Source organism: Cervus elaphus, chromosome 15 (genome assembly GCF_910594005.1).
Source record: "Cervus elaphus chromosome 15, mCerEla1.1, whole genome shotgun sequence".
Classification (NCBI taxonomy): Eukaryota; Metazoa; Chordata; class Mammalia; order Artiodactyla; family Cervidae; genus Cervus; species Cervus elaphus.
Window position 1 is genome coordinate 61,009,076 of NC_057829.1, and position 14,078 is coordinate 61,023,153.

The following is a 14,078-nucleotide window of genomic DNA, read 5'->3' on the forward strand; positions in this document are numbered from 1 at the left end:
TGACTAGGCAACGTTTAAAGATGTGCCACTAATTTTGTCCCTGTCTCCAAGGCAGGCAGAGTAACAATCCCAGAGTGCTTGCTAGAAAGAGTGAGTCATCAGGCCCCAAAGCAGGCTGAGCCTCCAGTCACAATCTTTTGGGCCCAAGTTGACCTAGTCATCAGTATAGTATGGAGGGACACTAAATCAGAACAACTGCATATAACAGCTTGGCTTTTTGTTCAAGGTTGGTTTGGGAGTGAGGCAAGTTTCTGAGCACTGTCTGTGATCAGATGCTTAGGGAGTGGATCCTCTGGCAGCTTTGCCATGAAGTGGCCCTGGTGTGGCCCCTCTAATCGTTAAATTCCTCTGCTGCAGAAGGAGGGTAATGCACCCACTCCTCGCCTTCCTCTGCTAGAGTCACCAGGTGGGCTCACAATGCAAGGACAGACATACCCATATCCTCAAATGTGCAAAGCTTTCCTTAAAAGCATTCGTTAAGAGCCCAGTATAAAGTCTCTGACCCTCTGCATCAGGGACTCTTCCTGACGTCTTTCTGTTTATTTTCAGGGATTACTCTTATATTATGACCTTGTGGAGTCGACATTTGAAAAGTTCAAGTTACCAAGCAGGCAGGTGGATACTTTAGATCATTTTCAAAAATGCTTTCTGATTTTTAAATTGCACCATCAGAGAGTGGACAGTGGTAAGTCCAACCAGCAGGAAGGAAAGACCTGGAAGGCCATCCGTGTGGACCTGGTCATGTGCCCCTACGAGAACCGTGCCTTTGCCCTGCTAGGCTGGACTGGCTCCCGGGTAAGTGCTGCCTTCATCCCTGGGATGGCCTTAGCTTTCCATAAGAGGTAGACTAGCTCTACCTGGGGCCAGGGGAGAGACAATGGCGGGGGTGGTGGTTGGGGGAGAATGGACAGGGAAGGAGGAGATGGTGGACAGGAGAGAAGAAAGTGCCCAGAAATCTCTGAATCAGGGCATTCCACTTGCACACGGTCAGCTGAGACAGATGCCTTTAGAATAGGTATTTTCAAAATGTGATCCCCTGACCAGCAGCATCAGCCTTACCTGCTTACCAGGTTAGACCTGTGAACACTCCACCCCACCCCAGACCTACTGAATCAGGAACTCTGGGGGTGGAGGACAGCAATTTGTGTTTGAAAGAACCCTGCAGGTATGAGAACCATTGAAGCAGAGAAAGCAGCCTGGTGGCTAAGGGCACAGGTTTGGCTTATCCGAAACCTGGTCACAAGCCCCTGCTCTGCCTCTGACCAGCTAGGTGATCTTCGTCAAGTTCCCCTGGCCTTTAAGACTCAGTTTTCCATCAGGAAAGTTAAGGCAAAGACAACGCTATCCCTCTGGGTTGCAGGGATCCAGTGAGATGAAGCTGGCAAAGCCCCTAGCACCACGCCGGACATGGGACCAGTGCTGGCCAAGCCGCAGTCCCCAGCTCCCACCATGTGATATTCACAGACACGGTACCTGTGGTCTGTTCCATTAGCTTATGTTCCACCCTTCTACTAACACCCCACTCTGTTTTCCTATGTAGCTAGCTGTTGCTTTGAGTGGCACACATCATTAGAGGATTTTGTATGATAAATGACATAGAAATTAATTGTCCTTAACCTTGAATTAAATGTCAAGTGTGTTTGCTTTGGGCTGGAATTATTTCAGCGCACAATCTCAGCACTAGAACTTCTTACCCTTATCAAAAATATTGGCTGGTATCTTTCGTTCATAAAAAGTAGGAAAGCTGATGAAGCAATACATCATAAATGCAGCTTGGGAAATTTAATTTCGCCTTTTTACCCAAAGATTTCAGGGCCTGGGAAATGTCCTCAAGCCAATTAATCTGTTAATCTCACCTCAGTTTGGGTTCATTAATTTAACCAGGTTGTTTCATCTACTAAGCTGACAAAGCTTCCTTCACACCTTTGTGCACTAAAGATTTCCAGAGCAGAATACATCCATAGGGATACATTAAGCTGAGATTTTTCTAGAGCCATCCAGTGCAATTTATGGACTGGGTCCAGAGTTCATTAGGTTTTTGTTTTTGTTTTTTAAAGAAGTTTCTGTTTTCCTCTGAATCTTATTTCTTCAAACTCAAACTGTTTGTCAGCATGGCTTTATTGGCTGAGGTTCCTTCAAGGGTGTTGTCCTTGTTTGTGTCAGATGCTGAGAGGAGGCACACTCTGCTTTGGAAACACATGGATGATGGTGACCAGGTGCCCAGGCTAACCCAGCCTCTTCACTAGCCCGGATGGCTCCCTTTCACCAACTTTAAAAAGCATCTCCTCCTTAAAACACCTTATTGCCATTTCCCAGAAAATTGTCAGAAGAAACATGCATGTTTACAAAGCTACACATGTGAATGGCGCCCTCTAGAGTTTTTCAGGGCCCAGCTTGCACAAAGGTATGCAGCAGCAGTAGGCTAATCTCTGAAGTCTGTTGTGACCAGCGAATGATACAGCCAGACTTAGTGCCACTGCCCTTCTTTCTCTGAAACGAAAGACAACATCCTCACCCTTCCTATTTCACAGGGTTGTTGAGAGAAACTAAGGAGCTTGTAAAGCAGAAGGCAGAACCATCCAGGGTAAAGAGTCTGGGATTCAGGAGTCTGAATCCTAGCTCTATGGTTGGCTGTGTGGCCTTGGGTAAATTGCTGAGGCTCTCTGGGCTTCCTTTCTTCATTTGAAAAATGAGGCTAATTACAATACCAACCTCATGGGATTGTCAGGAGAACTGAATGCGACAGTGCCTTCATCTTAACACAGTTCTGAGGCTAATTGTATACGTAATACTGTTCTTTTAGAGATAATGTTAAACTCTTTTAGAAGTTGTTAAGTACTAGTGATAATAGAGCAAATCAGAAATTAATATAAAGCAGGAAATCAGCCCAGCGCCCAGCACAGGGTAAGCACTCTGTAAACATTAACTAGGATATCATTGCCTGGATTATAGCCATGGCTGTGTTCCAACTGGTCGCTTGCCCCCTGAGTGATCCTGTCATCATAAGTCAGATCACCACTCCCCTGCTCAAAACCTGGCAGGGGTTGCCCATTCAACTCAGAGTAAAAGCCTTCCAGCGGTCACAGGCCCTGCGTGGTCTTCCTTCCCCCTCATCTCTCTGGACTCCTCCCACTGCTCTCTCCCTACCCCGGCCAGCCTCACTCCTCCCTAAGGCCTATGTTCTAGCTGTTCCCTCTGCATGGAGTGCTCCTTCCTGAGTCCACCTGGCTAACTCCTTCACCTTGGGCAAGTCCCTCCTCAGATCCTGTGTCCTTCACGAGGCCTGCCCTCTACCCAGCATTATCTGTTAACATATCACGTACTTTCAGTCATTTCAGCCGCTCAGTCATGTCCAACTCTTTGTGACTCCATGAACTGCAGCACACCAGGCTTTCCTGTCCATCACCAACTCCCAGAGCGTGCTCAAACTCATGTCCATCATGTACTTTACTTATGCTGTTACCGTGTCTTATCTGTGTCCCCTGCTCGCGAATCCAAGCCCCACCAGGGCAGACATCATTGTTTTCTTCGCTGGTATATTCCAAGCACCCAGAACACACCTGGCATACAGTAGGTGCTCAATAAATGTTGATTTAATCAATATTATTACCCTCCAAATGGAAGACATCATGATAATCCCTAACAATCCAGGCAAAAATGCTTCAAAGGGGTTGGCAAAGGAGTCCAGGAATAGATCTCTCAGCACACAGAACTGAGGAGCCAGGGGCAGCCTTTCACTGCTCCAGTTACCCCATCCTCTCCAGCCTTCCCATGCCCAGTGTGAGCAGCCATTGCTGTAAGTGCTGGGGGGCTTAAAGCCCTGGGCTGTGGAGGCCATGTGCTAAGCAACACTCCCATACTTTCACAGACCAGCAGCTACTCCACCCAGAATCTGCTTCACCCTGACTCTTCCACATCCCTAGCTCCCCCTCCACTGCCTTATAAAGGACTTCAGGTTGGAAAGTCTGTCTTCACACATCCAGGTCAGGAAGGGCAAGTCCCAGTCTTTGCCAGCTTTCCCATACTCATCACTTCAGTTCAGTTCAGTTCAGTTCAGTTCAGTGGCTCAGTCTGTCTGACTCTTTGAGACCCCAAGGACTGCAGCACGCCAGGCCTCCCTGTCCTTCACCAACTCCTGGAATTTACTCAAACTCATGTCCATTAAGTTGGTGATGCCATCCAACCATCTCATCCTCTGTCGTCCCCTTCTCCTCTTGCCTTTAATCTTTTCTAGCATCAGGGTCTTTTCAGATGAGTCAGTTTTTCACATCAGGTGGCCAAAATATTGGAGTTTCAGCTTCAGCATCAGTCCTTGCAATGAATATTCAGGGAGTGAGGAAATGAAGTCGCTCAGTCATGTCTGACTCTTTGTGACCCCATGGACTGTAGCCTACCAGGCTCCTCTGTCCTTGGGATTTTCCAGGCAAGAGTACTGGAGTGGGTTGCCATTTCCTTCTCCAGGGTATCTTTCCAACCCGGGGATGGAACCCGAGTCTCCCACTTTGTAGGCAGATGCTTTACTGTCTGAGCCACGAGGGAAGTCCAGGACTGATTTCCTTTAGGATGGACTATTTGGATCTCCTTGCTGTCCAAGGGACTCTCAAGAGTCTTCTCCAACACCACAGTTCAAAAGCATCAATTTTTCGGTGCTCAGCTTTCTTCACAGTCCAACTCTCACATCCATACATGATCACTGGAAAAACCATAGCTTGACTAGAGAGACCTTTGTTGGCAAAGTAATGTCTCCGTTTTTTAATAAGCTGCCTAGGTTGGTCATAACTTTCCTTCCAAGGAGTAAGCATCTTTTAATTTCATGGCTGCAGTCACCATCTGCTGTGATTTTGGAGTCCAAAAAAATAAACTCTGCCACTGTTTCCACTGTTTCCCCATCTCTTTGCCATGAAATGATGGGACCAGATGCCATGATCTTAGTTTTCTGCATGTTGAGTTTTAAGCCAAATTTTTCACTCTCCTCTTTCACTTTAGTGCAATGATTACATGTTGTTGTTGTTCAGTTGCCCAGTCGTGTCTGATTCTTTGTGACCCAATGGATTGTAACACGCCAGTCCTACATGTCCTTCACCATCTCCAGAAGTCTGCCCAAGTTTATGTTTCATGATTCCAGGTTTGCTCCCTAATCCTACATGGAAAGGACATTTCTAGATCTGTGCTTCTCTCAGGAAAATTAATCTCAACAACAACTTCATTCATTGTCCTTTTCCCAAGGTTTTCCTGTCGTCCATCTAAGGCTTCAGGTTTTTCTCCCTGGAGCCACAGATCAGCCCATGCTGATCATAGGAGATGCTATTCTGAAGTAGCCGGCCCAGACCATCAGTTTTATAGAGGTTCACAGAGGATGTTACAGCCAGAGGAGACCTTACTCATGCACTTCCTCCACCTTCCTATTTAACCAACCAAGATTCAGAGAGGTTGGGTGACTTGCAGAGAGATACAGAGCCAGATAGGGACCAGGCTGGTCTCCTGACTCCTCATCCTTGTTTACAATAGTTGTATTCCAAATAGAAAACAACACCAAACTATTATTTATCTAGCATTTACTCTGGACCAGGAATTATTCTGGACACAATCCTCACAATACCTGTTTATTCACTGAGCAAACGTTTACTGTGCATCATCTGTGTGCCAGGCACCATTAGGAGGGAATATGGTTATGAACAGAACAAATCAGTTCTTGTTTTCATGGAGCTTACAATCTAATGCCTACATGTGAGCATGGTGCTTTGTCATGGTGGACTGTTGCCCTGGGGGAGAAAATTCACTTGGAGAATGTTTAGTGGAGATAGATATTTCATGTTGTTGTTGTTTAGTTGTTAAGTTGTGTCCGACTCTTTTATGACCCCATGGACTGTGGCCTGCCAGGCTCCTCTCTCCATGGGGTTTTCCAAGCAAGAATACTGGAGTCAGTTGCCATTTCCTTCTCCAGGGGATCTTCCCAACCTAGGGATCGAACCCACATTTCCTTCATTGGCAGGGGGACTCTTTATCACTAAGCCACCAGGGAAGCCCTAGATATTTCATTATAGGGATTTAAATATCTTTAGACAGATAATACTGAAGACATTCTAGACTTGATAGTGATTTTATTTTAATGATCTCTTATCCAGCAGTTTGAGAGAGACATCCGGCGCTATGCCACACACGAGCGGAAGATGATGCTGGATAACCACGCTTTGTATGACAAGACCAAGGTAGCTCTGTTTTGCTGAGATGGGCCACTTTGATCCTCATCCCCAAGTCTGGCTCCCTGAGCACTTTTCCTGAACTGAATCTAGTGTCCAGGTTCAGCTTCATTTGCCCCAGGTGCCCCATTCCCACAGATCACAGCTGAGGGCAGCTGGAAAGATCCTGACAGGAGCACAACCCCCACAGGACCCAGAATGCACCTCGGAGGCTTTGGGCTCAAAGATGCTGAGCTAGCTGGGTCTCCAGAACCAGGCCAGCAATGAATTTAAATTGAGCTTGATATATCCTTGGTGTTTGCAAAGAATAACTCCAAAGAAAATCAAAGATCCCCCCAAATCACAAATATCACTCAAGTATCCTTCAAATGCAGTGGGAAGTAGAATTCTGAGTGACCAGATGGGTCATTAATGAGAGTCAACTGCAAGAAGGAGAGCAACAGAGGTGTCCTGAGAGGTAGATGAGCGGTCAGCTAGACTCACACACCATAGAGACTCACTTGGTGTGCGAGTCCTACAGTGGTCATGATCCAAATGCTGCTTCAGCAAAATGATTGCTGCATGAATTAGAAAGAGTTATTATAAATATTCAACTGTACTTATAGTGATCAAGGACACTGTAGGAAGCTCCGAGTAGGAAGACACAAAATAAGTAAAAGTAATGGTTTTTATCCTCTGGGAGTTTAGTCTAAATAAAGTGTATTTAGTTAGACCCTGTCTCACAAAAAATCAGAAACCCAATACAAAATGGCAGTGGCAAAAAAAAAAAAAAATTGGCTTATGTACTGTGGCATCTGGGGTAACCGGACTTCAGGTGCAACTGTATCCAGGTGCTCATGCAATTTTTCCTCAGTGTTGGTGTCACTCTCAGGCAGGGTTTTCCCACGAATCCTATCCTTTTAGCTTAGCTATGCCAACAGAGAAGAACTTCCTTCCTAATAGTTCCAGCAAGCCCTAGCTAATGCTCACAGGCCAGACCTGGGCCATGTAGCCATCCTTGAACCCTTTTCCATGGCTCTGATTGATCAGGCTTGTCTCATGTGCCCCTCCTTGGAGGTGACCCTCAGACTGAGAATAGGGAGGTGTGGTTTTCCAAAGAGAAATCAAGGTGCTGCTGTCATAAGAGAGGGCTGTGGATGCTGGCAAGAAAGCATCAATTATGTAGCATGTGAGTGGAGGCAGCTTCACCTAACATGATCTAGGAAACTTACAAACTGATACATAACAAATAGTTCAAAGTAAGCAAGTGCCTCCTATGTGCCCAACTTTGTGCTATAGACCAGAAGGACTGGAGGGAAGTGCTGCTTGATGTAACAGACCGTGGGCTTGGGAGCCTGGTGGGAGTGGGGCAGGGTGGAAGGCCAGGAGGAGAATCCGGCATGTACAAGCATCCTATAATTGCCACTGCTCCTTACCAATGGCAGCAGTATGTAATTCTGGCTGCACGTGAGAATTTCCCAGAGCCTTTAAATAGATGAATGACAAGACCTCTCTGGATCTTTTGATTTCATTGGGCTGGGTTACAGCTCCGTTTTCAACATTCTTTTAAAAGGCTCCTTCGGGTAGTTCTAATGAACACTACAGACCAATAGGAAAAGTATCAAATGCCTCTAGTTGAATATATAAGGCTGTCATAATTTTACCTTAATTTATTAAGTTTTTTGGGGGTGAAAATATAAAAATTACAGAAGTCAGGTAAGATGAATTTTTATCCTCAGAAGCAGGGAACTGTGTTTTGGCAGTAATTCATTATGACAAGACAATTTTACAAGTAACATTTTTACTATGTCAGCTCAGAGGTACTTAACAAAAATATCATAGTGCACATATGTCTTCTTATGCTTTCAGAGGATGTTTCTCAAAGCAGAAAGTGAAGAAGAAATCTTTGCACATCTGGGATTGGACTACATTGAACCATGGGAAAGAAATGCTTAGGAGAAAGTTGTCAACTTTTTTTTCTGTTTTTTTTTTGGGGGGGTTAGACAAATTATGCTTCATATTATAATGAAAGATGCCTTAGTCAAGTTTGGGATTCTTTACATTTTACCAAGATGTAGATTGCTTCTAGAAATAAGTAGTTTTGGAAACGTGATCAGGCACCACCTGGGTTATGCTCTAGCAAGCCATTTGTAAGACTATTGTGTAGAACTCGCAATGCATTTTCCATGGAAACAGTGTTGTAATTGGTGGCTCACTTCCAGGGAAGTTCATCAAAGCCCACTTTGCCCACAGTGTAGCTGAAATACTGTTTATTTCCAATAAAAATAGGAAAAAACAAGATGATCGAGTCTTTTTTATTCACTCACATATTTTAAAATATTCTTAAGCAAAAATGTAACAAAATGAAAGAAATAACGATTCTAAGGTTTACCTTGAGAGGAGGAACCGGTTTAATTAGAAGGTCAGAGATTCTAAGGGGGGTTTGAGTCCCTCCTGGAGCTTTTGGAGGAAAGGGACTGACTCTCAGCTCAGGTCAGAGCCTGCTCCTCCTCTGTGACCTGCAGCTGTGCCCCGAGGCATCTCGGCAGGAGGCCGAGGATGGAATGCATTCTCACTGCTTTCACACGGAAGGAAGCACAATCTCCCAAATGGCCATCTCTGAGTCTTTCCAAGGAGTTCATCTCTCTTGCCCTCTTCACCTTATGGTACCCACGGGAAGGGAGGCAGCCTTTGGAACTGCAAGGCTGCAGACCAATTTGGAACACCGGCCTCCTCTAGGAGGGCATCGACTCCATGACTGGAAAGGACCCTAAAGGTCATCTGTTTCAGCTGCTTCTGTGTCCCCAGCTGCTGGAGGACTGGGAGGCCTCCCCATGGTCCTAGCCCTTTCCTTTTAGCTCCCTCAGAAGAGAGGGATGGTGAGATCCGGGAACCCCTAGAGAAGCCTGATGCCCTGCCCTGGGCACAGGCAAAGAGCCTCCTTCCCTTCCTGGTGCTGGAGCCTGGGGGTGGGATGTGTATCAGCTAGTGTTGCCCCAAAAGCAAACCATCCCCAAACTCAGTTGCTTAACACAGCACAGCTCTGCACACGAGCTGGGTGTTTGGCGGAGCTAGGTGGGCTTCTGCTCCTCCAATTCATCCTCCTCCTCCCCCTGGGACCCCTGGGGTAACCCAGCCCTCTCCTTCTCACCTTGCCAGCTGAGACACGGGAGCAAGCAAAGCCCAGTGGGCAAGTGCTTTACAAGTTGCGCAACTGTTGTCACTATTCATTTCCAGAAATGCCTCACCACCCTAAACAGAAACTCTGTGTTCATTAAACAATAACTCCCCAATTCCCCTTCCCCTGGGCCCCTGGTAACCTCAGTTCTACTTTCTTCCTGTATGAATTTGCCTCTTCTGGGTACCTCATGTAAGTGGAATCATACAGTACTTGTTTTGTTTCTGGCTTATTTTGCTTAGCATAATGTTTTCAAGGTTCATCTAGGTGTAGCCATCATCCCTTTGGTGGTGGTTTAGTTGCTAAGTCGTGTCCTACTCTATGTGACCACATTGACTGTAATGGGGTTCTCTCCAGCAGCTGTGCCCCTAGGCGTCCCGGCAGGAGACCACATATGGAATGTATTCTCACTCCATAGGATTTTTCCAGGCAAGAATACTGGAGTGGGTTGCCGTTTCCTTCCCCAGGGGATCTTCCTGACCCAGGGATCGAACCTGGGTCTTCTGCACAGAAGGCAGATTCTTTACTGACTGAGCTACCATGGAAGCCCATCATGCCTTTAGAAGGCCGAGTAATAGTCTATTGTATGTCTAATATGCCACATTTTATTTATTCACTCATGAGTTGATGGACATTTGTGTTGTTTCCACCTTTTGGCTACTGTGAATAGTGCTCTGTGAACACTGGTATACAGTATCTCTTTAAGACTCTGCTTGCTTTTAAATATAAACCTAGAAGGGGAGTTGCTAGATCACAGGGTAATTCTATACTTTTTGGAGGAACCACTTACTCTTTTCTGTAGTGGCTGCACCATTTTGCCTTTCTATCAGTGGTATACAAGGTTTCTAGTTTCTCCACATCCTTGCCAAGATTTATTTTCTCTTTTGGTTTTCTGTTGTTTTTTGATTTGTTTGTTTTTAATGAGAGTGATTTTAGAGGATGTGAAGTGGCAGATGAAGACTTTCTGCTTCTCCTGATGGTTCAGGTTGAACACAATTGTATACTGGACTGGGCTTCAGGTATATGCACCTGGGGTTTCTGGCAAAGGTGAGCTGGAGAAACAGGGGTGGGGTGGGGGGTGGACACAGCCACTCCCACTGAGAAAGGCCTCATGGTCTGATCACATGGCTGGTCATGTTTAGCAGCCTCAACTCCCCAAATCTACCAAATTTTCTTGTAGTCTCTTCCACTGCTCCAGTATTGCCCACATATATTTGAGATCATTTAGGTAGCATGTAGATGAATATCTATATGACCTATATAATATATATTCACTGAGTGCCTACTAGGTAACTCATTTTTCTAGACATAGGACATGGGATAGAACATAAAAACCTCTCTGATTATAAGTATGGGACTTATATTCTAGAAAGCTGTTTATTTTCATATGTGTTACAAAAGTAATGCTTTTCCATTTATGGTAGTGGCAGAAAGCTTCTCTTTTGAGTACACGTAAGTAAGAATAAAAGAAAATCAATGTAAAGGAAAACATGTAATAAACATTACTAGTGGGATGGGGACATGGCAAGAACTGGGAGAGAGGATAGAGGAGCACAGGGAGGAGGCGCTGATGCCTGGGCAACGTGCAGGTGGGCTGCTTGCCTTAACACACCACCTACCCAGTGCTGAGGCTCTCAAGGTCCTCATCATACCAAAGCCCCAGGACGTCCATGAGGGAGGAGTTACCCCGTGAGAACAGCAAAAATTCTAAGGGGTTTCTTGAGCTAATTTTCTTATTTGGGAAGGCTTGTTAAGAATTCCACAAATTCCTAAAGCTGCACAGGAATTTTTTGTTTTTGATCAGAATTTTATCAATCGGGGTGTCAACTATTAACTGGAACTCAGCCTTCCCCAGTGCCTCCTGCTTTGGGAGCAGAGCACCCTCTGGTGGCAGGAAAAAAAGAATCTTCAAGTATCACTACAATAAAAACACATCAAGTCAGAAGCCCAAGAATATTGAGCAGGAACTCGGAAACATCCTAGTCTATCCTTCTTGCTGTCAGGTGACAAACAAAGGTCTGATGAGAAGACCTGGCCTGCCCAACGTCACACAGTTAATGCCAGAGTTTCTGTTGATTCAGCAGAAAATATGCACACAGGCCGGGCTTCCCTAATTACTAGCTGTGTGACCTTGAACAAGTTACCTAACCTCTCTGATCCTCGATTTCCTCTTTTGTGAAATCAAGATGGTAATGGTTCCTCCCTTTGCATCTGCTGGGGGATAGATGAGCTAACACTGTAAAGTGCTTCATCTGTGATCCCTTGGACTAAGAAGGACACCTAGTGGCTCAGCGGGGAGACACAGGTTCGATCCTTGGGTTGGGAAGATCCCCTGGAGAAGGAAATGGCAACCCACTCCAGTGTTCTTGCCTGGGAAATCCCATGGACAGAGGAGGCTGGCGGGCTGCAGTCCACGGGGTCGCAAAGAGACAGAGTCGGACACGACCAAGCTACTAGATGACAAGAGCAACAACAAAGAGCAAGTTACTTCCCTCAGGGAAAGGAACCTTTCTGTACCCTGCCAGGACTTCACATGCAGTACTTTGTACCAGTAAGTACCAAGCCCCCAAAGCCAGAACAGGAGGTAGGAAAGATTAGGACCAGTGTGCTGATTCTTGGACTCCCAGACCTGAGACTGTCTGGATCTGGCCGGGACCAGCTACACCAGCTGAAACTCTCTATGCCCGAGCCTGACGGTGATGGGGCAAAGGCCCTGTCCCATGACTTCGGTAGTTTCTTGGAAGTCAAAGGCTGCTTCACAGGGACTTTCGGGTACTCACTGACCTTCATCTCTTAGGGACAGATGGCGGCCATAGTGCGAGTTAATTTTATCTGTGTTGAATGCACTTTTTATCAATTAATTCACACTATCATGTTTTAAACCCTTCCCTGCAACGCATATATCAAAGGACCCAGAACAGTACAGAAACCTGCCTCTATTATCAATTAAATTCATTATTCTTAACTCTTTTTGCAAAAGTTAAATCATCTCTCAAAGCAATTTGCTTTACAATCTTGAGGACCAACAAAATTATCTTTGTAGAGTTTCAATTTTCTCATCTGTAAAACAGGCTTTAATAACACCCACACTACATTACATCCTGGATTTGGTGTGAAAAATCAAGCAAAATAATGAATGAAAAGTGCTTTGAAAACTAAAAAGTACTATAAATGTAACAGGGATTAGTCTTTTTCATATAATCTGGGCATAGTTCAGGAACCTGAGGACTACTTCCCAGAAAAGCAGGCATATGATTTAAGAACCCAAATCGGTCTCTCATGGACTGACGTTGTAAATCCAAGGACAAGAATATTCTATTTTTTACAGAAATCCACCTCCTTTACTGCAGCTGGAAATGAAGAAGACTCTTCATGACCCTCACTGTGGTCCACTTGGATTTGAACAGAACTGCAATGCATTTTACATCCTACATGTCGCTGGTATACAAAGTATAACATTCTCACAAGAAACAAGCCCAAAAATGTGTTTAGCCTTCCCTAACCCAGGAGCAGGAAGCAGAATGAGGTGAGGTTACTTTTACCATCTCTATCTTCTTGCTGCAAAATTAATGATGAAGATGATAATGATAATGGACAGGATCCCCTTTGGAGGCTGACTCAGTTTCCAAAGTGACACATCTAGTGTGAAGTACACTAAAACCCACACTCAGCCTTCTTGTCTATAATTCTTATGAGGTATTCTTAACAAATAATCTCCATGACTTTCATGTAAACAGGCATCTCCATAGGAAAGTTTAATTTTTTTCACTCCATTTTCCTTTTTCTATAAAACTAAAAAGGCACAACCATTACTAATTTCAAGTCAATTTGTATTAAAAGTGTGGCAGCAAGTCACTTAAGAAAGGTTGAATTTGACATCCTTGTCACTAACCTTCAGCTGTCATTATCACTGTTTATATTTAACTGTTGGTAGGGGTATTGCAGATTGCTTTGAGAATCGGAAGAGATTAATGGAATCTCATCCCATGAGTAATGATTATTCATATAAAATTTGCATACAGCTTCAGGGAATTCATATCTTCTTAAACCTAGGTTTAAAGGAATTCTAATTTTGCCTCCAGTTTTGGTAATTCACCCATCATTCCTTCAGGTAAAATGCTTCTACAGTGTGTGTGAAGTTTGGGGAGTTTGGGGGTCTGGGGAGTTTTTCGGGTCCTTAGTTCAGGATGATACTGAAAGTTCTTGAGAGTGGATTTCATTCCACCTTTTAGGCACTGAGTACGTGAATCTGTTCTTGTCTAATTCCAACTTCTCCAGAGAAAGACTGTGTTTGTCCCAGAAAGGACACCAACCACATTCCCACATCCTCTTGTTCTCCTGGCAAAATGCAAAATAAAGAAAGAGAGTTTGGGATTTACCTGGTGGTCTAGCGGTTAAGACTCTGAGCTCCCAACCCAAGAGGTTTGGGTTCGATCCCTGATCAGGGAACTTAGATCCCACATGCCACAACTAAGAGCTTGCTCTAGGCAATAAAGATCCTGACCCCATCTGGTCAAATAAAAAAACAAAGCAAAACCCAGTGGCAGAGATTATTGCTCTGTGTGCCTTGGATTCTTTTTTTTTTTTTTTTTAAAGCTTAAATGAGGTAAAACTGAGATATAGTAATTGTATGTTTAAAGTGTACCATTTAATAAGTGTTGATGTGTGACACACCCATGAAGCTATCACCACAATCAAGAAGGAGAACACATCCATTACCC

General features: G+C 44.8%; 1 protein-coding gene across 2 annotated transcripts in view; it reads left to right on the top strand.

Moving 5' to 3' along the window:
• Nucleotides 1–8,480, top strand: part of DNTT (DNA nucleotidylexotransferase) — a 31,763-nt gene extending 23,283 nt beyond the window's left edge. Inside the window, exons 9-11 of one of the 2 annotated variants that reach the window (XM_043925829.1) lie at nucleotides 550–795; nucleotides 6,126–6,209; nucleotides 8,049–8,480. In XM_043925829.1, the coding sequence (XP_043781764.1) occupies nucleotides 550–795; nucleotides 6,126–6,209; nucleotides 8,049–8,135 (417 nt within the window). In that variant the 3' untranslated portion in view covers nucleotides 8,136–8,480. The remainder of the gene's footprint in view (nucleotides 1–549; nucleotides 796–6,125; nucleotides 6,210–8,048) is intronic. The other variant, XM_043925830.1, reaches the window with a different exon arrangement.
• Nucleotides 8,481–14,078: the final 5,598 nt, after the last annotated feature.